Raw genomic sequence first — 27,876 nt, 5'->3', positions numbered from 1 at the left:
CGAGGCAGCGGCGCTGACGTTGTTCCTCGACAATGCATTTTGGTGCAATCCCGTGGAAGTGGTGGTGCTATAGGCCTGGCTACCGGTGACGGCCGATAGTGTGGGGGATGTCGTTCGAATAAAGAAGGTTTGGTCCTAGGATCCCTCTCACACCATGAAAAAGATCTGATTCATGCATGTCTTCATTGATCTTGCCGGAGAGTCGAGTTTCAGAAGGCTCTACCAGCGAACTCCAATGGACGACATGCCCGGAGATTGCCGGATCGAACGGGATTCGGTCGCGTGCAATCATTTTTTCTAACTATTTGGTTTCAAAGGGAGCTATGCGAAGCTTCGCAGTTTGTTGCCACTGTGGGACATGCCTTTTTTTTGCGAGAAAACCCCGTTCATATTAAACCGCGGTTCTTACAGAACAGTCCAGAAACATAAAAGAAATTACAAATTGGTCCTTCTGAACCCCAACAACGGAGACGGAAACGAGAACGTCGCGCCGGCGCGCCACTGCACGAACTCCCCAAAGCCTTGGATCGGGAGACACCCCTGTACGGACGGGAAGTCGACGCCACTCGGCTTCACAGAGCCTCCGCCCTGCACCGCCACCGCCGTCGACGCGGTCACCATGAACATCAGCTTCCATCTTATTCTTCACCCAGATCCGACGTGGGACATGCCTTTGATCCCATGGTGAATTGAGTGACAGAAGAAAGGCATGAAAGCCGGGATATGGGGAATAGTAATGGTGGTTAGAGTCCTAGTGGCAATGAGGTTTTGGCTTGGTGATCCGTAACTTGGAGTAGTGGCATCGACAAGTAGGGGCGATGACACACAAGAAATTCACGAGTCTCAACTTGCAGAGTGAAAATCTAAGGTCTTGTCTTAATTGGTTGTGCCTGATGATGATTTGGTTCCTGCACCAACAATAGGGTTATTGCAGTACTTGTACAATAAATATTTATTATAAAGTTTGTTCCATGGAAGATTTGCAGGATGAAAACTACACAACTCCTCAACTGCGTTGTCAAGCGTACCATGTTAGCACCCAAATCATTGAATGAAAATAGCCTAGTTTATAAGTTACTAGAGGTGAAATACTTGATAGACTTTAAAGTAATTGAAAGTTAAAAAAACTAAGCAAGAGTAAAATAAACTAAGACTAAAACTAAACAAGATCATGCGAGTTTGATTGTGCAGTGAAACAGTATGGTAAACGAGGTTCTATGAGAGTATTAGATCCAGCACTAGCATTTAGAGACATAATTAAGAAATTAAATACATACACTATGCCTCTATTTTCTTAACTAATGGAATCATGGAAGGTTGAAAAGTAAGATCCCTCTTAGGATGGAGATCACAGAGAAGAACACCATCTAAGTAAGCATCATGACCGATCACATATATACTGATTTTCACCGAAATTTTTGAATATTGTATTGGCGGGCGCGTCAGGCGTCCAGCTGCGCTCTACATTTGCTAGTGCTAAAAACAGAGGCCGACATCACGTACCCGGCCCGTCCTTGGTGAAACGTCATGTCGAGATGAATCAATCCTTCCGGTGCTGGCGTGGTCTCCTGGAATCAGTAAGGCTTGGATCGAATTTGCACCATCTTAATAATAAAGCAAAGCAAAGCAAAGATGACCTAGTGATTAGTTATACTCCGTATTATACTCACCAGTCGACAACACGGCGAGCCTGTACGCTTAAAATACTCGCCGGCAAACACGGATCCAGTTACGGTCCGGGCCACGTGGCGACCTGCTACCGTCCCAGACAAAGCCTGAAGCACGTCCTCCTCCATCCACGAACAAAGAGACTCCGGGGAAAGAGAGACCAAAAACCTCGACTCCATCCATAATTTCGCTCTCCGGCGACTTTGGTCCATCGTGCTCGAGTCTCCCTCGCCCATTGCCGCCGCGCTTGTCAAGGTATTCCGATTACGCTGCTCGCATCGGGCGTGCCGGCGGTTGCATGATTTGGCCGGCGTGAAGGGAGGTAATGGATTTCGCCGTCTCTTTCTCTTCGTCGTGAAAGGAGGTTCGTCGCCCGATTAAAGCTTGATTCTCCGGTGAAATTTAGCCTGCGTTCTCCCTGCTTCGATTTGCTTGGTTTCCTATAGGTTTATTTATTACTTCTCCCTGCTAAAATGATTACATTTATCCACTATACAGTACCTCGATCGAATCAGGGCTACTTCTCCCTGCTGAAATGATCGCATTGAGGCCATCGCGCAATCTAGAATTCAGTCTGTAGCTGGGCTAAATGTGCAGTATTTAATTTCCACTCCCTATACCTGCAGGTTTTAAGAGGGTATCAAGGATCATGCTTCTGTGCGTATTTAGATGACGTACCCTGTGTTGTGCGTCACTGGCTCGGTAGGAAGCCATGAAGATCAGCGCGCTTCTGACCTCTGCAGGCATCAATATTGGACTTTGCGTGCTCTTTCTGTCGCTCTATTCTATCCTCAGAAAGCAGCCGGCTAATATCAGGGTATACTTCGGCCGGAGGATTGCTGAGGAGCATAGTCTGCTCCGAGAGGCTTTTATCTTGGAGAGGTTTGTTCCGTCTGCTGGCTGGATCGTGAAAGCCCTGCAGTGTACCGAGGAAGAGCTCTTGGCAGCTGCTGGGTTGGATGCTGTTGTTTTCAATCGAATGCTTGTATTCAGGTACACCACTTTGTATCATTATTGCTGGTTAGAAGACACCCATATCTGATTGATGACCTTGTTAGCATTGACCTAAATCAAGTAGGAGACGAGAACTTGTAGGTCTAGCAGCTACCCCTTTTTTTTTGCGAAATTAGCAGCTACCTTTAAATTAGAACTTATCCTAATGCTGCTATGCAGAATAGTAGATCAAGTTTATTTTTCTGTTAGACTCTTTATTCTACCAGTTTAACCTTAGGCTCCAAATTTACACACTGATACATTTGTTTATTCTGCAGCATACGCATCTTTTCCCTAGCTGCCATTCTGTGTATTTCTATAATTCTTCCACTGAATTATTTTGGACAAAATATACATCATCTTCAGATTCATTCAGAACAATTGGATATCTTCACCATTGGGAATGTGCAAGTGCGATCAAGATGGTGAGCCGAGCAATTTGTTTTAAGATTTTCATACAGCGCTAGTGCCAATGGCTGAAATTGGATGTTTGTTTGTGGTTTGTTGCGTTGATTATTGGGTATCTATAGTCTTATCTTCTTTTGCCTCTAACTAGACTTGATTAGTTCCGTGTATGTCTCCACTCCTCAAAACATGAGGAAAAAGCATGCATGCTAGCGCAATATACATACTCCTTAATTTATTTTATGTGCTGGCTGCATTGCAGGCTTTGGGTCCATTGTATAGTCCTCTACATAATATCTGGAGTAGCTTGCCTTCTCCTATATCTTGTAAGTTTTGCTCTTATAAAGTATGAATATTCCATATCCTCATGTTGAGGAACAAATCTAATATAATGTTGTTTCTCTACCCGATATTATAGGAGTTCAAGCACATTGCTAAGTTAAGGCTCATTCACCTTAAACGTGAAACACCCAGTCTAGGACAATTCACTGTGCTTGTTCGTGGAATACCAAAGACAACGAAAGAATCATGCAGTAGTGATGTTGATGATTTCTTTACCAAGTATCATGCATCAAGTTACCTATTCCATCAAGTTGTATACAAAGCTGGAAAAGTTCAGAAGATAATGGTAAGCTATTATAATACAACATTTCTATTTGTCTGAAGGGCAAAGGTGAGGGGGAATGCAATTGCTAAGATAGAATGATGAACTTCGTAATAAGATGGTTGTGTACCTCAATTGAGGCATAGGCCGGGGTTCTACTCCCCTTTTCGGAAAAAAAGTATTGTTCTGATTTAATATTGTTAGCCCTAGGCATATTTTTGTTGTTCTTGGCATATGAGAGACCAGAAAGGCTCTTGTACCGTGCATGTTATCTAGCGTGCATGAATGCACCATTCGTGGCTTTGTGATTGCTTTGAGATTGGTATATGCATGGAATCTCACCTCTTATGGTACTATATCCTTTCGATATGATGTTTCTTGTCTTTTGCATGAAGTAGTAAATTGATCTCAAATTATTTAAGTTGGAAGATTTATACTCCTAATCTGCAAAGGTATTTTGATATCGCAATATTCTTTACAAATTACAATATGATATAATTTTTGTTTTTCATGGAATAGTCAATTGATCTGAAATCACTTGATTTGGATTTGTACCCTTTATCTGCATCTTAGTATTTTGCTTTCTGCTTTTGGAATAAAACTGTTTCATGTGTTGCAGACTAGTGCAAAGAAAGCATGTAGAAAGTTGGAAGATTTCACAGTCACCATGGTAGATCATATCGTGTTGCCCAATGACGAAGTAGTAGAGAACAGAGGGGAAGATGACCTGAACGATTCTATCTCGAACACAGATAACAACACAGATAATGAGGTTTGCTTTGCATTTTGCAGACATTAGTTATTTTATTAAATTCATCGATAAGTCGGTGTAAAGCAGAAATTTTAATTGTGGAGTTATATACAGGAATGTGCAGTAGCTTTTGTATTTTTCAAAACTCGTTACGGAGCACTTGTTGCATCAGATGTACTTCAGACATCGAACCCTACGAAGTGGGTTACTGATCTAGCTCCAGAACCAAATGATGTGTATTGGTCAAAGATTTGGCTTCCTTATAATCAGCTTTGGATTCGACAAATAGCTACTCTTCTAGGTTCTATTGTTTTTATGTTGTTATTTCTGATACCGGTGGCATTTATACAAGGTCTATCTGAGCTAGAGCAGTTGCAGCAGAAGCTTCCTTTTCTTAATGGGTTATTAACGAAGTAAGTACCAACATTCCTTAGAATACTCTAGATTCTACCAGAGTACTACTACACTAACTCACACTCCCAACAGAATTTAAATTTGAAACAACATGCAAAATCGTTGATATTTGGACTTATTAACACATTCTAGTTTGGTGTATCTTGTGTTTTGAGATTCTTGAGCCAGCATTCAGCGTAGACATAATTCCTTTTGTCCATTTATAGCTGGCTTCTATTGACTCATCTTTCATCTTCAGGCCATACATGATCCAGCTAGTAACTGGATACCTTCCGAGTGTCATCCTGCAAATATTTCTGTACAGCGTTGCGCCAATAATGATGCTATTTTCTACATTGGAGGGGCCTACGTCTCACAGTGAAAGGAAGAGGAGTGCTTGCTGCAAAGTGCTGTACTTTATGATTTGGAATCTCTTCTTTGTTAATCTAGTATCTGGCACGGTCTTAAAACAACTGAATTTTTTTTCAAGCCCGAAGGAAATCCCTTTACAGCTAGCTAGGGTTATACCTGGGCAGGTAAACCAAGTCTAAATCCTATCCTGTCTTCATACTGCAGAAATTCCATTTTGCTTTTGGAAATATCAGTAGTTTTAAATTCACAAAGGATATATTTGTGCTTTCCGAAAATTGCTCGTAACACTTGGCTGTAAATCTGTTCTTATTTCAGGCTACCTTCCTCATCACCTATGTTCTGACTTCAGGGTGGGCCAGTTTATCATCCGAACTTATGCAACTCTTTGCTCTGATATGGAACTTCATAAGTAAATATATTCTTAGAATTAAAGAAGATACAGATTTCGTGCCCTCATTTCCCTATCACACAGAAGTACCAAAAGTTCTGCTGTTTGGGCTATTGGGCTTCACATGCTCTGTACTGGCACCTTTGATCTTACCTTTCCTGCTAGTGTACTTCTTCCTTGGTTATGTCGTATACCGCAATCAGGTGAGAAACAAGAGATGGTGCTATATTCTACCAAGCAACAAAAAATGTTTGCCTTTTCAGAACAATTATGTTGCAATCTCCAGGTGAATATTGTGTAGTAGCTTACATTGTTATGCACAAATATAAATAGGAAAAAATGCAGTACATTTCTTGTCAACTAATAAATGATAAAATAAGATCTCATACTTATTTGCTAGGCTTGAACCCTACTGGTCCCACATGCTAATGATCTTATATGTTTTCAGCTGCTGAATGTATACCGCACGAGGTATGACACAGGTGGTTTGTACTGGCCAATCGCTCACAACACGGTGATATTCTCTCTTGTGCTCACCCAGATCATCTGCCTCGGCGTATTTGGCCTCAAAGTGTCACCGGTAGCTGCAGGCTTTACCATACCCCTTATCATCCTTACCCTTTTATTCAATCAGTACTGCAGAAAACGACTCCTCCCGCTATTCAAAACTTTTCCAGCACAGGTTCGTATTACTTCCACTGTAGCCTACAGTGATATATGAAGCTAGGCCTGTTTTATTGAAAGTTGTGTTCCAACCGTGCAGGATCTTGTCGACATGGACAGGGAAGATGAACAGTCAGGAAAAATGGAACACATTCACCACCAACTCCATACCGCGTATTGCCAGTTCCCTGACACCGAAGAAATGCAGCTGGAGAAAATCCGGATTGCTGGGAATGACAAGGACGACGAAGAACGTTGTAGCTCAGGTGAGTCGAACAGCAAAGAAACCTGCGAGGAACGGCAGCCCAGAAAGGATCTGTCTCACCCAACACTGAAGGGGCTCCCCGTTAACCGTCTGCAGAACGCCATCAGGTCCATCACTTTCCTTATTAGATTGCAGAAGAGAGGTCTATCGTGATGCAGCATTGGGTAACTGACTGACTGGCTGCTAAATCCTCCACTGTGTTGGCTCGTGTAAATGTAAGTCGCACATATGAGTATAGAGGAATTGGATTTAGATAGGAAAATAGCTAAGTAAATACGTGTAAACTTGCAGCAAAAGTTCCGTTTTCATGCCTGGCTCTATCCAGGGTGTGTGCACCTTTGTTGAATAAACTTAATCCACATATTTCAAGAAGCATATGGCATCATTTTTTAATTTGATGGCAGCTTCTTGACATTTAGCATTGGGGCAATATCTGTAGCTGTTGGGAACCTGGGACGCATATTTCCCATAAAACTGTACAGTCACTATCTTAATATTGTCATGAAATAAATGCAGCTGGATTATCTTAATGTTACCATCAGATAAATCTTTGCACCTCTGATTTCAGAGGGTATTCGACTAGTTCCTTTTTTTACTATTTATCGCAATGGAAAAAATGTGTTTGTGCTGCAATCAGTGCACATGTCTGTTCTTTTGTTGCCTTAATGTTGTAGAAATTGTCTTTATTTTATTTTTTAGAGCACAAGAGTTTAAATCTCAGGTTTAACACTTTGATGTCTCATTAAAAGCGGAATATTCTTCAATCAAACGAACATCGCTCCTGCCAAGCACCTCGATCATCGGTGATCGTCCCAGCTGCCGGCATCACTAGACGAAGAAGGTTGTCCGCTCCAACTGCGTCGGATGGAACATTGTTAAGATTGTATGGTGGAGTAATCAGTAGGCTTGCACTTGTTATAGATGTATAAATGATTTTAACAACAAAAATTTCACTGATTAAAGACGCCCAAAACCAAAAGTAATTCAGCATAATCTAGTTAATGGGTGAGACTATTTCCCTAACGTCTTTGTCGATGATATAATCAAATCTCTATTTGTCGATGATAATTTTTCATAGTTGCATCTATATTTGCAACTGACAAAATGTAAGTAGCAACTAGCAAATCCCTTTGTTAATCTGTCTACCGGCCGCCGGGCAGCAGTCACCACGCACCTAGCCGCCGGGCAGCAGGGACCACCGGACCACGCACCTACGGCCGGCGGCTATCTTTTGCGGTCAAGTGCAAATAGTCGACCTCATGGGGGATCAAGCTGAGCAAGCGGACCCCAACGAGCAGCGAGAGCGACCACGATGAGAGCGGTGGCGATCGCGAGGCCCGGGGGCGCGGAGGTGCTGGAGGAGCGCGAGGTGGACGACCTCATGGCGCCGGGGGAAGGCGAGGTGCTCCTTGAGGTGGCCGCCGCGGGCGTCAACCGCACCGACACGGTCCAGCGGCAGGGCGGGTACACGCTGCCGCCCGGCGCCTCCCCCTACCCGGGGGTCGAGTGCTCCGGCACCATCCTCGCGCTCGGGCCCAACGTGCCCCCGCGCTGGGCCGTCGGCGACCAGGTAATTTGGTCTAGTTAGTTCACCACTTCCTTCCTTCCCTGGCCGATGGTGGTGGTTGCCGCCGCTGCTGCTCCTCTGGCGCTTAAGTTTTGAAGTTGACTTGCAGGTGTGCGCGCTGCTTAACGGCGGCGGGTATGCGGAGAAGGTGGTGGTGCCGGCCGGGCTGCTGCTCCCGGTGCCGGAGGGCGTGTCGCTGACCGATGCGGCCGGCTTGGCCGAGGTGGCCTGCACTGTCTGGTCGACTGTATTCATGACCAGCCACCTCTCCCCTGGCGAATCATTCCTTGTAAGAAATCTTTCTTGTTCATATTTTCTTCATGGAATGATTGCAATTTGCAAAAAAAAAAAAAAAAATACTGGACTTGCTTCTTCCCTCAAATGGGATTATCCATAGGAGCCGAGCATTGAGTCAGACATCTTCTGCCACAACAAATTAACATGACTCCACTAGCTGAAAAATAGCCAAGCAAAAGATGCTTACTCGAATGGAGTATGAAATACAGAGTAATCTAGTAGTAGTTACTTATATGCAAAAACAGGTGGCAGGGTTGGTGCTAAAACTTAAAAGCATTGGATTGGAAGTCAATTTCAGACTCTATATTTACTCCTGGTGAGGTATCTGTAATGTATGCAGATCCACGGTGGATCCAGCGGAATCGGTACATTTGCCATACAGATTGCAAAGTACCTCGGAAATAAGGTTTTCGTTACCGCAGGTTTGTTAGTTCGAATAGACAGCATATATGGTAGGATGCTTCTGTTAGTGCACAAGTAACTCTGTTATGCTTATTTCGCGATTAGGAAGCGAAGAAAAACTTGATGCTTGCAAGGCTTTGGGTGCCGATGTATGCATAAACTACAAAATCGAAGATTTTGTACAATGTATCAAAGAAGAAACCAATGGAAAGGGTATTATCCTGCCTCCCTTTTGCCCTTTTGTAATGGTTGATACCTGAATACAAAGGACGTGTTTTGCTTCAGCAACTTATACTTGTCAGTTTACATACTTACTAACTGTAATATGTGAACGCCTCTACAAGGTGTTGATGTCATCCTGGACAACATGGGCGGATCTTATCTCCAGCGCAACCTCAACAGCTTAGCAGTTGATGGTAGACTTTTCGTTATTGGTTTCATGGGCGGCACTGTAACTGAAGTGAATTTGCAGCCTATGCTTGCCCGAAGATTGACCATACAAGGTTGCACTGATATAGAAGGCAGTCTTTTTTATTACATTCTTGTGTATATGTTTTTTGTTTGCTTTATGCCATTGCTAATGTTAGCACTTGACTGAATTGCAATTTGCAGTTGCTGGACTGCGGAGCAGAAGCCTTGCTAATAAAGCTCAGATTATCAGCGAGGTGGAGAAAAATGTATGGCCAGCCGTTGTGTCAGGCAAGGTGAAGCCGGTGATTTACAAGACGTTGCCTCTATCTGAAGCAGTTGAAGCTCACAAGCTGATGGAATCAAGCACACACATAGGCAAAATACTACTGATTCCGGTCCATGATTGGTAATGGTGTATCATGTGTGCACTAGGGGCCGTTGTGAGCATGTAACTATGCATCGACATGGCTTCTATGTTGTAACTTGATTCTTGATGCTGATGAAAGTGGAGATATATCTTGAAAATCATTGGTTACAATAAAAAGATCAGAACTTGCAAGTCGTGAGATTTGGACTGGAAATATAGCTTTGGTTGAGGACAGTGTTCTTGATGATGATGCTTTTTTGGATCAGATCCTACTGAGCAAGATTAGCACCAAGTGATGAGAACGATGATGCGTTGTTTTGTTCACTATGATTAATCCTGGCATCTGAGTTGGTTAAATTGGGGTTACCCAGCCCAGCATCAGCATGTCACCAGTAAACTTTAACATATCATAATATGCATCCTCTGTATTATGGTGGATTTGCAGGTTTAACAAGAAAAGAAAGTTAAACAGAAAAAGGAAAGAAACGAAAGCTTAAACCAAAAGGATTTTCATTTTTTAGAACATACACCAAAGGAATTGGATATGACCATTACTACAGTGCATATGTATAGCTGCCAAGCAAACTTTACAAATCCAGCAGAACAAAAACTGCATTACTTACTATTAACTTAGCCAACCAGTAGTATACATTGCAACTCATCATGAGTGACCGCTTCGAAGATCGTGTAAATGTGTAGCTCGTTGACAATTGAAATTTGCAAACTAAGTTTTTTTAGTAGTCACCATTTCTACTATTACATAGTTCTTCATTCTACCTGTCCTCTCCCAAACAGAAAGGAAAATTAGTGCTATTCTGCCAAAAAAAAAAGTGTCCTCATTCCTGAGCAATCTTGGCCGGAACAGTGCAATTGCACTGCAGTTTCATGGATTCAATCTGCCTCTTCAACATCTCATTATCCTGCAGCGGTTGAAATAAGCATAAGCAAGGCATGTAAAACATAGGTGAGTGAAAATAAATGAAGAGGAAGCATGAAGTCAGATGATATAAGACAAACACGACTAAGGCTAGCATTGCTACAATGATAAAAGTCACAGAAATTACCTTTTGCAACGATTCTAATCTCTTGGCTGAAGCAGTTAGTGTGGTCTTAGCCTGCAAACATAGATTCCCCCATGAACATGCAGGCGCAAATCGATGGGGCATAAGAAGTGCATGCTGAAATTGAAACAGACCTTTAAGAGTTCATCTTCCAGCTGCCTGTTTCTCCCAAACTCGGTGTCATATTTCATCCTCCACTCAGCGGATTCATCCATCGCCTCTAGGTTAGCATGCTCGAACTGCCTCCTGCAAAGATCAGGCCAGCGAAGAAATGTCACTAGGCTGCTTAGCATGCCTTTGCTGAAACAAAATAGTATGGGCACGGGCAGACATGAATGAAGCTGGATAGGCCTGGCATAAATTTCACCATAAGCAAACAAGCGCTATGGGAAAAAACAGCGATGCTCTACATGAACCGGACCATAGCTTAACATACTGCACTCAAAATCTTGTTAACAAGCATGCAGTTCAGAGTTCAGGGCGACGACGGTGAACACGCATTTTCGGCGCAAACAAACAAACAAACAAGGAAATAAGGTTTATATTCTATCAAACTCCCTTGAGCCCCTGGTCAATTAGTTCATTCTCAGAGCATCTAGACTGGCTGCGGGTGGTTAGAAAAGTGGAAACAAGTGCACATCTAGGCTCTCCATTTGTGCCAGGGAGTCGGCCATGGTGGTGGCAGGGGTAATTCCCCATTTTGAAGAAAAAAAAATCTAGGATCTCCATTTGTGCATATGGAATGGTAGAAGATGTGATCCCATCGCTACTGTGGAGGATGAGGATGCAGTTCCTTTCACACGACTGCCACGCAAGTCCTGACCGATCCATGAATTCCTCCTAGACGCAGATGGAATGGCAGGACAGAAATCGAAGGGCCACCGAGATTTGCTCGTCGGAAACGGCTCTACAGGAACTGGAGGGTGCCCCGAATCCGGAATCCGAGGGTTTCCTCTTATCCTACCCGTGATCCACCCGTCGCGCAGGCTGTCCGGAGACTACCGAGGAGGGATCGGGAAAGGGAGGGAGGGAGGGAGGGGGGAAAGGGGCGGGCGCGAACCGGAGCTCCTCGCGGTCGTCGGCGGTGAAGGAGGGGTCGTCGGACTGGCGCGCCCAGATGCGGAAGTAGACGGCGGTGCCCATGAGCAGCGCCACCGCGAACGCCGCCATCAGCGCCTGCCGCTCCTGCCTCCGCCCTCCCCCTCGGCCCCCCACCATCGTCGTCTTCCTCCTTCCCGTTTGCTGCCCTGTTCGTCTCGCTTCTCTCTTCACTCTTCAGACAACTTCCTTGTTCCTCGCGCGCGCGGGCCCCTTCTCAGCCCGAATACTCACCCATTTCAGCCCCTTCACACTTCGAGTCCAATCGGCCCATGCATTTCGACCCAGGGCCCAGGCGCATCGTATTACAATTTCATTCGTCTACAGGCGAAATCAAACTAAAAAAAAATAAGGCAAAGGATTTGCCATTTCCACTGATAGAGAAGAAGGTTTTAGAATAAATCAAACTTCACTGAGATCTACTTACTCCGATTTACAATAAGTGTTGTGGTTTTAATTCAAATGATCAGAGAGAGTAGCCTTTCAGTCAGCTTTGGCATGTTTCTTTTTTAGAAACACTGTACCAAGCCTGAAAACTCCGTGAGTACCTTCGGAAAACTGAACCGACACCCTACGAGTACCCCTGAAAAACTGGGCCGACAGATCAAGGCTGCTAATGCTCAAGTCATATAACACTCAAGAAATATCACCTATTCATCTGGAACAAATCCAGATAAGTGTTAGCGCAACTGTAAGAATTAAACCATTTGAGATGGTCCCACCCAAAGGAACCCAACTGAGCACATACTTGATACCCCACAGGTTTTGCACATTTTTGTAGTTTGGCTCCAGGTAATCTTTTCAAAAGACTGATCCAAATAATATTTATCGCAAGCACATAAACCAGCTATGAAATGAGATATACAGGAGAGCAGAGAGATAAATGGGAAAAGTAGTTATAAGTAGGGCCGATGCAGAGGCCTGGGTGTTTCCTCCCCTTTTCTACGTAAAAATGTTGGAGAAAATGTCACTCACCTACTGTTTCACCTAAACATTCATAGAGAAACTGGCTACACAAAGATGGTTGAACATCTATGTACACTTCTTCACTTAATACACAGGCGTGCACGTGACACAAGTATATTTTACCCAGCCTAGTGGCTGCTCACATCCTCTCTTACAAACTCTAAATCCGGACTAGCCGTGGCGGCAGAGGCGTAGACGTCCACAGCATCGGCAAGTATTCTTCCGACAAGAGGACAACGAACCGGTGCGCGCCAATGGCGGTGGATACGGCCGAGACAACAAGCATGCTCCAGCCCACCCTGACCATCAAGGCAGGCTCCTGCCTTAGCTCCCTGAGAAACTTTGAGAATATAACCTTGAGCCTTCGGTCTCCCACGGCCTCCTGCAACGACGACACCGCGGTTGAGGTCGACCTCCTGGCTCGTTTCAGCCCAGTCACCTTGACCATCCACTGGCAGACGACGTCGGCAAGAACCCGACTGAGGAGGACCCGGAAGATCGTCGCTTCTTTGGAGATCAGGTCCTGGGCAAGAGACTTCGTGTTCTGCATGACCAAACAGAGTGAGCTCAAGAGGTAGTATAGTTTCATGTGCTCTCTACGCTCAGCAGAGCTAGCTGATTCAGGTTAACAGGTGTTTGAAAAAACAATGGTACATTGGTACTTACCGCTGTCATTATTAGTCTCCTTATCACGATGCTATCTCTTGATAACAGAAGCTTCAGACAAAGGTGTGCAGTATGCAGCGCCTTTTCTGGTGTAGCACCGTCAAGGGAAGACGCATCACTGATCTCTGCAAGGTTCGAGACATCCACACCCTTCCTCTCAGGCAAAACCCCAGTATTTTGCCTGAAGTTGCCCCTTCATATATGAGAATAATGTCAGCAGGAATATCACGTATTCAGTAAAAATTGGCTATTTATATAATTCCGAAGTTGTTGAAAAGTGAAATCTAAGCCTCATAAACGTTCCAGACCATCCCAAAACAATGATGTTGGCTTAGTTTTCTGAGAATACAAATGCAGAACTAGAGGTATATACACGAGACCTGGAGTAACGAAGAAGATAATTTTCTGCTGGCAAGACAAGAACTATGAATTTACCTCATCGATGCTAGCTTTAGAAACACCGCTATCTTGTGCCACTGGAACTCCTTCCTCCTGTTGAAAATCACCTGCGTTGCACATGATTGATGTCAGTAATATGGTAAGTGCTTTTTGTCATGCAGAAGTGCGCGCCATGGAATATTGATGTTATGAGCTGCTTCCATTGACGTGGGCATAACCCTTCGGGTATTCGACATTGCCATACCCGGTGCAAACTATGAAGCTGGACCAACACGAGGACTCAACAAGCTGGACTTGCACGCGCCTCAACTTGGACTACAAGGAAAGAAGACTCCAATATGAATCCTACTAGGACTCTTGTAAACCCTAGCTTGGCTGATATATAAAGCCAGGCAGGGGCACCCTTTAGACACACAATCAGAAACATAATTTTAGAGGCAACACGCCTAGACACCGCAACCCGCGGATTAGAACTAGACTAGATCCAACAACTCCGCCTATGGCGGCCCCCTGTATACATATATTCATATAGTGGATTGCTAGCAGGACGTAGCGACCCTCCACCGCGGGGGCGTGAACCTGGGTACGTCGTGTACCGCCTCGCTCCCGGAACTTCCGTCGTCGCCTTTCTCTAAAACCCAAGCCCCTCATGGTGGGCATTGCCGAGGAACCGCCTCGTCAATTGGCGCCGTCTGTGGGAAAGCGACGATTGGATTTTGTCATCCGGGCGGGATCCTCCATCATCAACGATTTCTAGAATCATCTGAGTAGAAGATTATCGAGTTCATCAACAAGCACCTTAGCCGTCGGCTGGGCGGATTCTCTCGCGCACCAGGCGCGAACGATCCTTCAAGAGCACGCCTGATCTGCTAAAAGACAGGAGATGGAAAGATAGGGCGGCGACTCGCTGCTTTGCATTAAAAAATCTGAGACCCTGGCTTGATCTGCTACGCATCACATTGCAAGACCGTCTCCAGCAAAAATCATCATAGATGAGCGATTTTCTTATCAAGAGTCATGGGCATCAGCGATAGCCTACGTGTTTGCTACCACGCGTTTATTGTCAGCCTTTTACCCGTCAACTGATTGGTCTTGGAAAAGAAAGAACAACGGCGGCAAAGCATTACGTGCGTGCAGTATGTACAAAAAGCAGCAAAAAATAAACCCACGAGCCACACCAGGGTCAGCCAACCAGCTGGAACAATTCCCAAGGACTCCAGTGAATTGATTAAAGGATGAAGATATTAATACACGGCTGATACTGGAGCAGAATCGATTACAAGATCACGAGAGACCAGCTTATTTCATCCAAGGATTAGCAAAGGAAAAAGAAGAAGAAGATGCATCGATCAGCTAGCTAAAGAGAAAGTATACATACGAGCGCTACATGGTGAAGACAATGCCAAGACGGATTTTTCCTGAGCCAGCAGTATACTCAACCAACGAGTCGTCAGAGGCTCGGCCGTCAGCCGAATAAAAATTCAACTCCATCGCAAATTCGCCTTCAGAAGCAAGGACCAGTCGCCACGCTCGGGGTTGCCTCGTTGCATCACGGACTTGATATATTCGGGAGCTCGCCCGTCGACTACCCTGCTCGGCTGACCGCGCCCGCCATCGCGCACTCTTCTTACTCGGGGGCTCGCCTGCCGTGGACCCGACATTACGAACCCGATATATTCGGATGCTCACCAGCCAGCGGATCGGCTATGTCAACCGCGTCCTCTTCATCGGCCACGTCAGCTAGGCGCCGCGTGGATTACCTCGGATGGCGCAATTATTTTGACTGCGCCCACCACGTGGATTATCAGGAGCGCCGATGTGCTGGAATTACTTGGGGGCTCACGGATTATCTTCGAACTATCAAGCGCTGGAATTCAAAGAAATATGAAGACTCCTTACACTATTACTCCCATCGGGATCGCCGGTGTGCTGGAATTATTACTCCCATCGGGAGCGCCGGTGTGCTGGAATTACTTGGAGACTCTTTGAAGATCGCTGGTTGGGAACGCCGGTTCGCTGGAACCCGAGAAGATTTGAAGACTATTACTCCCATCGGGAACGCCGGTTCGCTGGAACCCGAGAAGATTTGAAGACTATTACTCCCATCGGGAGCGCCGGTTCGCTGGAACCCGAGAAGATATGAAGACTAATACTCCCATCGGGAGCGCCGGTTCGCTGGAACCCGAGAAGATATATCACGGAAGCTTAGCTGCAGACAAGGAAGGAAAAGTTAAACGGAATTACTTCACGACAAGTAGTGTTCAATTTCCATACGACGCGGAATCAAACGAGGCGCAGGTGCCCAGCCTCACGCGCGAGCAGCCGCGCGGCCCTATCATACATGGATCGTACAAAATCAATTTGTACGTATAGCACGATTCAAGGTTAAATGCTGGAATTGGAGCAACGCATCGTCAATCTCAATGAGCAGCTAGCCTATCCAACAAAGAAAGAAGTCACGTGTCCACAAAAGCTAGGATGGACTACTAGCTACAGTACCACGTCATATGATGATCTTAATGGACCAAGCGAAAATCAGGTTGAAACGAAGTGCTCGGACGACCGCGCTCGCACTGGGACTTGCATGTCGCGTGTCTCCGACGGCGCGGAATTGATATATTCGGGAGCCCGCCCATCGATTGCCCGGCTCGGCTGACCGCGCCCGCCATCGCGCACTCTTCTTATTCGAGGGCTGGCCTGTCACGGATCTGACATTACGGACCCGATATATTCGGATGCTCACCCGCCGCGGATCGGCCATACCAACTGCATCCTCTTCATCGACCATGTTTGCCTGGCGCCCGCCGCATGGACTATCTCTGGCCACAGAATTATTTCGACTACGCCCGCCGCATGGACTATCTCTGGCCACGGGATTATTTCGGCTGCGCCCGCCACATGGACTATCTCTGGCCACGGGATTATTTCGGCTGCGCCTGCCGCATGAAGTATCTTGGATGGTGCAATTATTTCGGCTGCGCCCGCCGGTTGGATTAGCTTGGATCGTGCAATTATTTCGACTGCGCCTGCAGAGCTAAGTGTTCCTCTTCCTTACGCCACACCCGATGATTGGGGAGGCGCCATTACATCATTACCTCTGGAGCGCTGGAATTACTCGGGAGCTCTTGGAGTATTTTCAAACTATTGCGTTTACTCCCATCGGGAGCATTGGAATTCAAGAAGACATGAAGATTCGACTGTGCTCACGGTCCCTTGAAGATTCGACTGTGCTCACACACGGTCCCTTGAAGATTCGACTGTGCTCACGGTCCCTTGAAGATTTGGCTGTGCTCACAGTCCCTTGAAGATTCGACTGTGCTCACGGTCCCTTGAAGATTCGACTGTGCTCACGGTCCCTTGAAGATTCGACTGTGCTCACGGTCCCTTGAAGATTCGACTGTGCTCACGGTCCCTTGAAGATTCGACTGTGCTCACACACGGTCCCTTGAAGATTCGACTGTGCTCACGGTCCCTTGAAGATTCGACTGTGCTCACGGTCCCTTGAAGATTTGACTATGCTCACGGTCCCCTGAAGATTATTTCGAGGACCTTGCTCTTGTCCTTTGCTATAGATGCCTCAAAGAGTGCCGCAGATAGCAAGGATAATGAAAAAGCCTCTGAAATTACGAGTGCTACGATGCAAAATCAACGAAGACCTTGCTCTTGTCCTTTGCTATAGATGCCTCAAAGAGTGCCGCAAATAGCAAGGATCGTGAAGCAACGGGACCTTGCTCTTTTCCTTTCCTATAGATGCCTCAAAGAGTGCCGCAGGTAGCAAGGATCATGAAACACGTACGAAAACGGCCCACGGTCAAGACATGCATCGGTTGAAAGCAAAGTTGCACATACAACGGGTTTAGCAAGACCTGCAACACGAGCTGATCACTCATAATGATTTGCTGACCAACTAGTATACATACATCTAACGGGCAATTAAGATTTGCTCCTTAAAAATTTGCCAACGGCATTAACACGGTAAAAGTACATATACATGTATCTACCGAACAAAAGGTCTCGACTACACAATCCAAACACTTGGATGAAGTAGCCAAAATACCTATTTTGACTTGAGTTTATTCACGGTTGCAAGCATCAGTGCCCACACTCGGGGGCTACTTCCATCGGGAGCGCTGGACGCGCACCCAATAAAAATCATCGGCTCCTATGGGCCGTCATCCCAATCATCGGCTCCTATGGGCCATCATCCCAATCATCGGCTCTTCTGGGCTATCATCTGAATCATCGGCTCCTCTGGGCCATCATCCCAATCATCGGCTCTTCTGGGCTATCATCTGAATCATCGGCTCCTCTGGGCTATCATCCCAATCATCGGCTCCTCTGGGCCATCATCCCAATCATCGGCTCTTCCGGGCTATCATCGAATCATCGGCTCCTACAGGCCATCATCCCAATCATCGGCTCTTCTGGGCTATCATCTGAATCATCGGCTCCTCTGGGCTATCATCCCAATCATCGGCTCCTATGGGCCATCATCCCAATCATCGGCTCTTCTGGACTATCATCTGAATCATCGGCTCCTATGGGCCAAATCATCAACTCCTCTATCGATGACATCATCAGAGTCATCAGCATCATGTTCTCGGAACTCGAGGATATGTACGGTATTTAACTTAGCATTTTTTACCCTATACATAACTATTTCATATTTATCTACTGTGCTCGGGTTACTCCCATCGGGAGCGCTTTTCGCGCACCCGATAAAAAATATGGCAACCTCGCCAACAAAGAAGAATAAAGTTGAAGACATCAGCATCAACGATCAAGATCTTCGAGTAGTACAACTTGAGTCTATGCGTGGCTGCAAGCACCCGCCCATAGACTCGGGGGCTACTCCCATCGGAAGCGCTTCGCGCACCCGACAGAAAGCAACTTCGACTCAACGTCAAGCACAAGATTCAACAGATGATCAAGACATTCGGCGAAGACAACTTGAGTCCCTGCCCGAAGCTTCACTTCGGCCAGACACTCGGGGGCTACTGACGTGGGCATAACCCTTCGGGTATTCGACATTGCCATACCCGGTGCAAACTATGAAGCTGGACCAACACGAGGACTCAACAAGCTGGACTTGCACGCGCCTCAACTTGGACTACAAGGAAAGAAGACTCCAATATGAATCCTACTAGGACTCTTGTAAACCCTAGCTTGGCTGATATATAAAGCCAGGCAGGGGCACCCTTTAGACACACAATCAGAAACATAATTTTAGAGGCAACACGCCTAGACACCGCAACCCGCAGATTAGAACTAGACTAGATCCAACAACTCCGCCTATGGCGGCCCCCTGTATACATATATTCATATAGTGGATTGCTAGCAGGACGTAGCGACCCTCCACCGCGGAGGCGTGAACCTGGGTACGTCGTGTACCGCCTCGCTCCCGGAACTTCCGTCGTCGCCTTTCTCTAAAACCCAAGCCCCTCATGGTGGGCATTGCCGAGGAACCACCTCGTCATCCATGCTAGAGCAACTAGATTAGCAATACATATTGCTAAGAGATTAAAGAGGGACTGGGGAGCCCAAGGCTAGAGACAACAGGCCTCTGCAATAGTAAATGCTGCTGTTTAAATGTGGGTCATGTTGTTCAGAAGTCAATACTAGTTGAGATAAGATTTTTCTCTAAACACTGTTAGAATAGCAAAAAAAATAAGCAAACATGTAAGTATATTGCCGAGTAATGCTATTAGTTGACAGCTAGTCATTTTATTTTTCGAAAAGAGCTAGTCATTTTGTTGCAGGTGCTCTATATTGCTCGATAAAAGAGATGTCATGTGCTTCAAAGACTAACTTTCAGTAACTAAAAGAAGCCATCAGAAAGGTGAAGCTATAAGCTATATAAACTTAATCATGCATGACTATTCTGGAAATTAAGTGAGATAAATGGAGCGCACCTGATACAAGACCTTCCTTGTCTCAAGTGAATTATCAGACAAAAGCTTCCTAACAACATATGGGTATGCTGCCTGAAATGTTTTAAAAGTTCCATCTCCCGCCATGGCCAGTCCTATCAATTAAACAAGAAGGATATACATAAGCCTCTGATGAAACAAATCACAATCAAAACAGAAGAATCTGGAGTAAGCAACTGATAAATACGTATTTATCAAACCAGTTCAGTATCTTGACATAAGATGAACAGGCTAACCTTCCAAAGAGGCAAGTGACCGCAGGACAAGTGTGTAATATGGTGGCATACGGAAGTGATATTTAAGTGCTATAGACCAAATTCTTCCAAGCACCTAGAAGATGTTTGTAGCAGTTCAAGAAGCACATCAGAGAAATGAAAGGAATGACATTAGGCAATGTACTCATTTAAAATAGAAAATAGATGGATGGAGACATGTAGACATTAGATCAACACTATATGGAATTGAACCTACAGAGAGATGTCTACCCACCCTACTAAACTTGATGTCTGGAATTCCATCTTGAAAGGTTACCTCACCCAGTGCATCCTCTAAGTCCTGAAAAATCAAAGACACTACTGTAAGAAAAAACTACTTACAATATAATAAAATAATCAGTGGCACAGTAAATCACAAGGCCCCAAAGACATGACCACCCCCATCGTCGAGCTTGAAGATGTGGCGACAGTCAATCGGGAGCAGGATGGCAAGGTTGATGGCAATGGCTGATCAAAAGACGAGTATGCGCTCTCTCCGGTGGAAATCATATCTTTGCTGAAGGTGATGGCTTGACTTGGAGTTAGGGATGAAAATCCAGAGTTTGACTTCGGTTAGACTCGCATTCATCAGAACACGTGCGATAGCTTTGTCTAGGAGTTATGTGCTTTTTCTTTGTTCAGTCTTTGTCTTAGGGTCTGTGGTAGGTTTGGGTGGTGCTTGTCACCAGGAAGGTGGCTTCGGGTTGATCAATGTATGATTTTTTGCCAGGCTTTGTTGAATAATTAATAAATTTAGGTTTTATGCATCTATTGATGCAGAGGCCAGGAGTTATCCACCATTTCTAAAACAAAAGAAAATCACAATATCCATATTTGTTAACAGTTAATAGACCCGGCGGTTTATCCAAGCGGTCAACAAAGAGCATTAACTACCAAACAAATCGTTTAGCTCTTTGTCAATACATTCCAAGATACAATCAAGCTCTAATTAACCTGTTCCATTTCCATTCCAAATTTATTTCACTTGTATTCAACCATTTAAGACAGCCATCATATCATATAAGTGACAGTTTTCAACAATCTAAAAGGCTAAAATACATGATGCCACTGAGCATGAAGAACGAGATTTATTACCCACAAGCACACACAAAATTATTCTGCTCAACACATTACCATTGTCACTCGGCGTAGATTAGTTCTTGGTGGAACAACATCCATTTCAGTCAAATCGTAAACAAGAGAAGCCCAATCTCCATTTACTATGTGCACAATGCTCGAAAGCATAGCATGCTTATGTTTCCTCTCCATCTCGCAAAGCAAACCAAAATCAAGAAACCTGACATGTTTAGAAAGATGTTACCCCAGCTCAACAAATAGTGCACCAGAATAACAATTAAACTATAATTCCACTGAACAAACTAAACTATTAGCTACCATATGGATATATTGTTCTACCAATTATTGCAGGTCATTTACTTGTAGAGCATGGACCGGGAATAAAAATGGCACTTACCCAACACGACCATCAGGTGTATAACGCAAATTCCCAGGATGAGGATCAGCATGCATCAAGCCTGTATCAAGGAGCTGCACTAGTGATGCCTCAACACCTTTATTGACCTTATTACCAGAAAAAATAACCAAATGTTAAAACTCATTTGTCAGTATGCTCAAATTGAACACTGAAATGTGCAAATTGTTGGTAAACCCTCTATACCATACAATATCCTTCAATTTTTTTTTAAGTTGTAGATTCTCAGACAAGCACAAAGTGATACAGAACTACCTAAACTGCAACTTCTAAATGACAGAAGCACTAACCAAGTTACCAATGAACATAATCTCGATTCGATATATTTGCTACCCAGAATTACTGCTATATTAGTAATAAACTTGTTTATGGCGCTCATCTTGTGTCAAATGACATGAATAACTAATGAATTTCTTATGAACAAACAACTAAATACCAGGTCAAGAAGGCGGCCTTTCGCTTCCAACTTCTGCTTCTCTGACAATGCAGTAGTGTTACCAGAAATTCCTTTAGACAAAGAAAGCAATTCCCTAGGATTTTCACCAGCCACCCACTCCATAGTCAAAACCCTCTTCCTAGTAAGTTGTTTGAGAATCTTTGGAACCACTATAAATGAATATCTGGAGTGAGTTTCCTGCAAGAGTCGAAATCATGAGCTAAAACTAAACCTAGAAAAGACACTCATTAGCAAAGCATGGGCAGGAGACAAGACCAGGAACTTAGTAGCATTAGCAGCTTCAATATTGTAGTCCAGCTCGTCAACAAAACCTCTACCCAACTCATCAGCATACAGGGAAATGTTACTTCTTCGCTTTGCAACTTTTCTCACAAGAGAAAGCTGCAACAAATAGTAGAAAGTAAACAACTGAATAAATAAGGCATCGCACAAATGATACTATGATAACAGAAAATTCTGCAATTGTAGTTTAAAAAGTGTTAAAAGGACATTCAAAGAACAGGGAAGCTAAACACAATATAGGAAGAAACAATTTATGTGGTGCTTCCTGTGTCCGGTTGTAGTTACATTATCACTTCACAATACAATATCTGGAGGGATAAAACCGTAAAGCTTGGTGTCACTTAAAAAGTGAAGACTACCATTGAATTGACAATGCAAACAATAAATTACTCATAGCAAGTTAAGAACGGTAGAATAAAAGCACCAGCAACTACAGCGATGCTCCAGGTTATATAGTGATGAAGGACTAGGGTACCAAAAGCACAACAAAAATCATTCGAAGTCCAAAGAACTTATAGGTAAGCTTGTGTTTTAGCAACTGTAAATGTACAGACCCCAAGCCGTAGAATGTAGATGTCCCTCAATACAGAAGGAAGAAGGTTAGGCCGCTGGACCTTTATGGCCACGAGAGCACCATCAATCGTGCGTCCCTGGTAAACCTGATGGAGATGGTACAACAAAATGAATAAGAATAGATCAGAAATTCCAAACAATTTTTTTAACATATTAGAAACAGCGGGCAAAATCTTGAATAAGAAATTACTTGTCCAAAGGAAGCTGCAGCAACAGGTTCATCCGAAATGTAACTGAAAACTTGCGAAACAGGGCGCTCAAATTCTCCCTCAATGATCTCCATTGCATCCTCCCTTGGGAAAGAAGGAACTCTTTCGTGCAACTCAGCAAGTGCCTAAAATCAAGGTGCTATGGCCAGTTAATTTCCAGTGAAAGAATATGGGCACTACTTAACCGCGAAGCAAATGTTTGTTAAGAAGATGAAGAAATACAACGTAAAAATTTAGTGGTATCCTGGAGAATTATACCTAACCTCAGAAATCTCCGAGCCTATAATGTCAGGTCTTGTTGAGAGGGATTGTCCAACTGGATACATAAGATATGACAGGTGTATTAGGAGCAATCTGTGGCGGATGAGCACTACCAAGGCTTAAAGCTAGCAAACATGAACACCAGACCTTTCACAAAAGTAGGCCCAAGGTCAATAAAAGTATCCTTGAGAAGCTGTCCAACCATGTATTGTGAAGCATTGAAACCCTTGTTGCTGACACTACTGCTGTGGGTAGCATCTGTGGCGAGGTTGGCTCTTTTGAACATTTGCACCTTTACCGCACCCACAAGGAATGCAAACAGTATCTACAGAGTAGATATGCATATCGCATCAAGCCGACCGAAGCAAGTAAAGCTACGGAAAAGCAAACATGGTGGCCACTGTAACTTACTTCAACCATGCGAAATACAAGGATATGAGGCCGCGAGACAAAGTACTGAGCGAGGAGATCGGGGTCATAATGCTGGGGCAGAGGAGTGGTGAGAATGGCCAAGAAGTAGTTGACGTACAACTTAAGGGCATCAAGATCGGCCATCATCAGCTCCATACAAGACATCCCTACCAAAGTTCATGGAGTGAAAAGGTTAGCATTTTGACCAGTGAAGCTAGTGAAATCAAATCTTGCTTTTTTTTGTGCGATAAAAATCCAATCTTGCGTGTATAGTGAGGAACCTGGTGGGTAGGAATGGGGAGGGAACGCCGGGGCCTGAAGCGCCTGCTGCTGTTTCTGCTGTTCATCGGGTTTGGGTTTGGGTTTGGGTTTGGGTTTAAGTTGTTTCTTGAAAACGGGTTTGGGTTTAGCGGATTGTCGTTCGGATTGAGGCTGCTGCTGCTGCTGCTTGCTTCCGAGGAATCGCAGAAGGAACTCCTGCTTCGACGAATCAGCGTACACCTTGAGGGCTTGTAGATCGGCCATCACCAGCTCCACGCAAGACAAACCTACGAAAAAATGGGGAGAAATCAGGAATGTGGTCAGCAAGAGGGCAATTTGAGCTTAACTTGAGAGGTGGTCTTGCCGCGCGCCGGTGAGGAATTAACCTGGCGGGTAGGCTGGGAACGCCGCGGGTCGAGGCGGCGGCGGCGCCGCCTCCTCCTCGTTCACGGGCTTAGGTTTCGGCTGCTTCCCCCTCTGATGCTGCTGCTGCTTCTTCTTCTTCTCGAGGAAGCGGAGCCAGAGGGCGTCGCGGAGCTGGCCGCCGGCGGCGGCGGCCTGGAGGAACTCGCCGTCGCGGCGGAGCACGCCGAGCACCTGGTCCAGGGCCCCGCCGCCTCCTCTCCCGCCCGGCTGGTGCGGCAGGCTCTGCTTGCTCCTCCCCCACCACGACCGCTGCTGCCGCGGCGCCCACTTGTCGTTGCCCCCGCCGCCGCCGCTAGTCACGGCGCACACGGGCAGCACGGCGGGCCGCAACAGTGCCGGCATCGCATCGGCCGCCGGAAGTCCGGTGGAAGAGCGCGGCGCGGGTGGGGGAGTGACGGTGGTGGGCTTGTGCGGCGGCAAAAGTGTGCGAGAGGAGATTCAGTGGTCACGCACCGCACACGTCATCGGCTCATCGTCCACGTGGCCAACGAACTGGCCCGATCCGCTTGGGCTCCGGCTGCGCGTTCGGTTAATATGGTTAATTCGGTTCGGTTAATACGGTTTTTCGGTAAATACAGTTTCAATACTTCGGTAAATACGGTTTCGTATAAAAATACGGTTTGGTTTCGGTAATAACCATATAAATTCGGTTCGGTTTCGGTAATAACCAAATTAACCAAAGTTGACGCGAATTTTTGAATAACATCCATTTTTATGGACATATATTTGGTTTTTCTACTTTTTAATACCAAACTAAATGTGTTACAGGAGAAAGAAATGCTAAGTAATGAAAATGCGGCCAAAATAAAAATAAATGCATCAATATTGGGGACTAGAAGTCTAGAACTCACGATCTGTCACAAACTTATGTATACTAGCACGTACAAACCACAAATCTAGAGTAGCTCTCTTGCCTAATATGCACGTCAAAGATATATAAAAGTCTAACGTGAATTTGGGATGGGCTTAGAAAGAAAAATTCTTTGTTTCATTGGGATCTTCGGTTTTCTTCGGTTAACCATGGTTTTTTCGGTTTTTAACTGAATTAACTGAAGTGTATATGGTTAGCACTTTTGCTAACTGAAACCTAACCATAAAACCATAAAAACTGAAATTCGGTTTCGGTTAGGTTTTTTTCGGTTCGGTTTTCGGTTTCAGTTCGGTTATGTGCAGTCGGAGCTTGGGCAGCAAGGATTCCTAGCCGGCACGAAAATACACCACACGCCTTATATCAATCCAAGTAACTTTATTAAAAACTAGGACAATGCCCGCGCGTTGCCGCGAAATACCAAACATTTGTTGAGTCCCTTTTCTACCCGGCTCCACCCAAGCACGAGCTAGACCCGCATCTCCCTCTCTTCTATCATCTTCCATCACTGCAAAATGTGATTGAAGGCCCGCCCGCTGCATCAGGATGGAATAAATCTGGATATGCCCCTTGTTTCCGTGGCACAATTGCACCACTGATGCCAGCCGTCCGAAGGTGGTAATATGCGTAAGCATTGTTCCTCTGGTCGACGAAGCGGACATAGTACCAGGACATGTGTTAATTTCGTCTTTGGTCCATTCATCTTTGCGTGCTCCCTCCTTCCCAGGACATGTGTTAATTTCGTCTTTGATCCATTCATCTTTGCGCGCTCCCTCCTCCCTGCACATGTGCTAATTCCTTCCTCCTCGATCATTAGTTAGATGATGGTGCTGCTTGCTTCTTTTCAAGGCGACTTGTTGATTCCGGAAAGCTTGACGTATATAAATCGGTGAAACTAAATATGATTAATCGGGGTGGGACTATTGTGCTGGTCTGAAGTGGTGGCTACGACTTTGATATTGATATGGACGAAAATACCAGGCCGTTCGTCCCGCAGCGTGGCATCAACTGGGCCACATCAAACGTTCAGGCCCACACGTTGTGATCCACGTTCGGGGAGGAGATAGACAGAAGATGCTGGCCCAGACATTCTTCCTTGCAACGCGACCAAAGGGGATCACGGACTGCTAGTCCAGGAACTGCACTGGTGTCCTCGCCATGGATGTCTGAGCTTCACCGGGAGACCTAGCTTGCTCCAGTCGCGGGGACACGCCGGCCGAGCTTCAGCTCCATTATTCTCTCCCCAACCCGAGCGCCTCCTCTCTCTGCTTCCATTCCTCGCCTCTCCTACTTCCGGCCGGTCGGTCGTCGACGCCGTCCTGTGGCATGGTCGAGCAATCGAGCTCGTGGCTGTCGCCAGTGTCGGGTAGCCTGGTGGGCGTGGGCAGGGGCACGATGTGACCTGCTGCTGGTGCCGGTGCGAGGCCACGATAAGCGGGCAGGGGAATTTGGAGGGCATATCGGCAGGCGGAGGAAGAGGCGAGTCAGCTTACCGAGCGAATCGTTACGATGGCATTTTGATGTATTATGCGATTTGGTGGGAGGGCAAAACAGTCCAATGAAATGTTGGACGAAAATTTTGGCAGAAACCTTAAAAGTGAAGTGTCCGTGCATTGCGCTGGGATAAGCTAAAACTCAATCGCTCCAATGAAACAAACACTTCTCGTCCGTCCGTGTCACCATGGAGGAAGTTGCTCATGTCTTCTCCTATTCATGACGAATATATGACGACCTAAATTTTTCCCATAGTGGTCCCAACCAGACCTTGAAGAATTTTACTATTGAAAATACTTCTTTTACGAGACAACTCTAGTTGAGAAAATTTGACACAAGTTTGTTCTGACCGACGGATGCTCGGCGGGCATTTTCATTTATGTCTAGCTATGCAAATTTGTGCATCAAATTAAGATATTTTTCTCGTTTAAAAATAAAATAGCAGTAGGCACCGGTATTATTTATTTTCGGAAATTCCGGAAATAGCAGTCATAAAACCTCTCGAGGTATGACGAATAAATTTATAGTTTTTTTCAGAATTAATAAATATCTTTAAATTTAAGCAGATTATATAAATGTTGTATATTTCGTCCGATATAAAGTTTTCTCTATGGAAAACGAAATAACTGTTCTTTTGGCGAGATTTCGCATAAATTTTGGTTGAGAAATAAAAACATTAATCTTTTTGCTTGGATCCCATCGCGCTTATTTTAGGCGGGGGGCAAGCATGGCTCCTTGCTTTCTCTCATCAATTAGTTGGCTCTAGTTTTCTTTCCTTTTTCCATGAGTCTTTCTATTTTAGCGGGGTGGGACATCACTTGGAAGGGGGCTAGTTGCACGCTGCTGCTCCTCCGTATCTCACTTGTCGTCTTCGCTCGCATGATCGCCACCACCCCCGACGAGATAATTCCTTGCTGATTATGGTGCTCCTTCCGTTTTGCTTGGTGGCTTGTTGATATCTAGAAAACTTAGGTATATAAACTGGTCAAAATACATCTAGGGAACCGAGGTGGGATTAAGGCATCCGTTTTTACCCAGCTCTCAAGAGGTTACGACGTTATGCCTTGCGTATAAGTGAAATTTGGAAATTTTACTCGTGGTCCATAAGAGGAGTTAGCCCAGCATTATAGCTACGTGGCCCACTATGGCGCTAGCGGGATAGTTTGGAAGGACACAGTTGATGATTTCCAGAGCACCGCGGAGGGCTGGTGTGCCACCCTTG

General features: G+C 45.3%; 4 protein-coding genes across 7 annotated transcripts; 2 read left to right on the top strand and 2 right to left on the bottom strand.

Moving 5' to 3' along the window:
- Nucleotides 1-1,730: 1,730 nt before the first annotated feature.
- On the top strand, nucleotides 1,731-6,920 carry LOC127305484 (CSC1-like protein RXW8). Of its 3 annotated transcripts, none has more exons than XM_051335902.2 (11): nucleotides 1,731-1,990; nucleotides 2,295-2,661; nucleotides 2,940-3,086; nucleotides 3,329-3,392; nucleotides 3,485-3,694; nucleotides 4,290-4,442; nucleotides 4,536-4,834; nucleotides 5,074-5,350; nucleotides 5,502-5,777; nucleotides 6,023-6,256; nucleotides 6,338-6,920. In XM_051335902.2, exons 2-11 carry the CDS (start codon nucleotides 2,381-2,383, stop codon nucleotides 6,653-6,655), a joined length of 2,259 nt encoding a protein of 752 aa, XP_051191862.1. In that variant the 5' UTR covers nucleotides 1,731-1,990; nucleotides 2,295-2,380; the 3' UTR covers nucleotides 6,656-6,920. The 3 variants fall into 3 exon arrangements, with proteins under 3 accessions (XP_051191862.1, XP_051191861.1, XP_051191860.1); XM_051335901.2 differs by having other exon boundaries at nucleotides 1,731-2,032; XM_051335900.2 differs by having other exon boundaries at nucleotides 1,731-2,661.
- Nucleotides 6,921-7,657: 737 nt separating this feature from the next.
- On the top strand, nucleotides 7,658-9,776 carry LOC127305485 (uncharacterized). Its single transcript, XM_051335903.2, has 6 exons — nucleotides 7,658-8,072; nucleotides 8,179-8,358; nucleotides 8,707-8,788; nucleotides 8,874-8,981; nucleotides 9,113-9,271; nucleotides 9,381-9,776. Exons 1-6 carry the CDS (start codon nucleotides 7,815-7,817, stop codon nucleotides 9,587-9,589), a joined length of 996 nt encoding a protein of 331 aa, XP_051191863.1. The 5' UTR covers nucleotides 7,658-7,814; the 3' UTR covers nucleotides 9,590-9,776.
- Nucleotides 9,777-10,034: 258 nt separating this feature from the next.
- Nucleotides 10,035-11,845, bottom strand: LOC127305483 (uncharacterized). Its single transcript, XM_051335899.2, has 4 exons — nucleotides 11,668-11,845; nucleotides 10,742-10,853; nucleotides 10,611-10,661; nucleotides 10,035-10,466 (listed from the first exon to the last, which is right to left on the bottom strand). The coding sequence occupies exons 1-4, from the start codon at nucleotides 11,823-11,825 to the stop codon at nucleotides 10,383-10,385; spliced, it is 405 nt and encodes a 134-aa protein (XP_051191859.1). The 5' UTR covers nucleotides 11,826-11,845; the 3' UTR covers nucleotides 10,035-10,382.
- A 740-nt stretch (nucleotides 11,846-12,585) lies between these two features.
- LOC127305482 (uncharacterized) lies at nucleotides 12,586-24,787 on the bottom strand. Of its 2 annotated transcripts, none has more exons than XM_051335897.2 (17): nucleotides 24,253-24,787; nucleotides 23,887-24,153; nucleotides 23,606-23,772; nucleotides 23,342-23,519; nucleotides 23,197-23,249; nucleotides 22,915-23,058; nucleotides 22,706-22,810; nucleotides 22,125-22,250; nucleotides 21,849-22,046; nucleotides 21,395-21,501; nucleotides 21,055-21,217; nucleotides 20,156-20,221; nucleotides 19,903-19,996; nucleotides 19,649-19,761; nucleotides 13,773-13,843; nucleotides 13,338-13,530; nucleotides 12,586-13,215 (listed from the first exon to the last, which is right to left on the bottom strand). In XM_051335897.2, exons 1-17 carry the CDS (start codon nucleotides 24,632-24,634, stop codon nucleotides 12,832-12,834), a joined length of 2,811 nt encoding a protein of 936 aa, XP_051191857.1. In that variant the 5' UTR covers nucleotides 24,635-24,787; the 3' UTR covers nucleotides 12,586-12,831. The 2 variants fall into 2 exon arrangements, with proteins under 2 accessions (XP_051191857.1, XP_051191858.1); XM_051335898.1 differs by having other exon boundaries at nucleotides 13,338-13,518.
- Between the last annotated feature and the right edge of the window lie 3,089 nt (nucleotides 24,788-27,876).

The sequence above is a fragment of the Lolium perenne genome, chromosome 6, assembly GCF_019359855.2.
Source record: "Lolium perenne isolate Kyuss_39 chromosome 6, Kyuss_2.0, whole genome shotgun sequence".
Classification (NCBI taxonomy): domain Eukaryota; kingdom Viridiplantae; phylum Streptophyta; class Magnoliopsida; order Poales; family Poaceae; genus Lolium; species Lolium perenne.
This window is presented reverse-complemented; position numbering and strand designations above follow the sequence as displayed.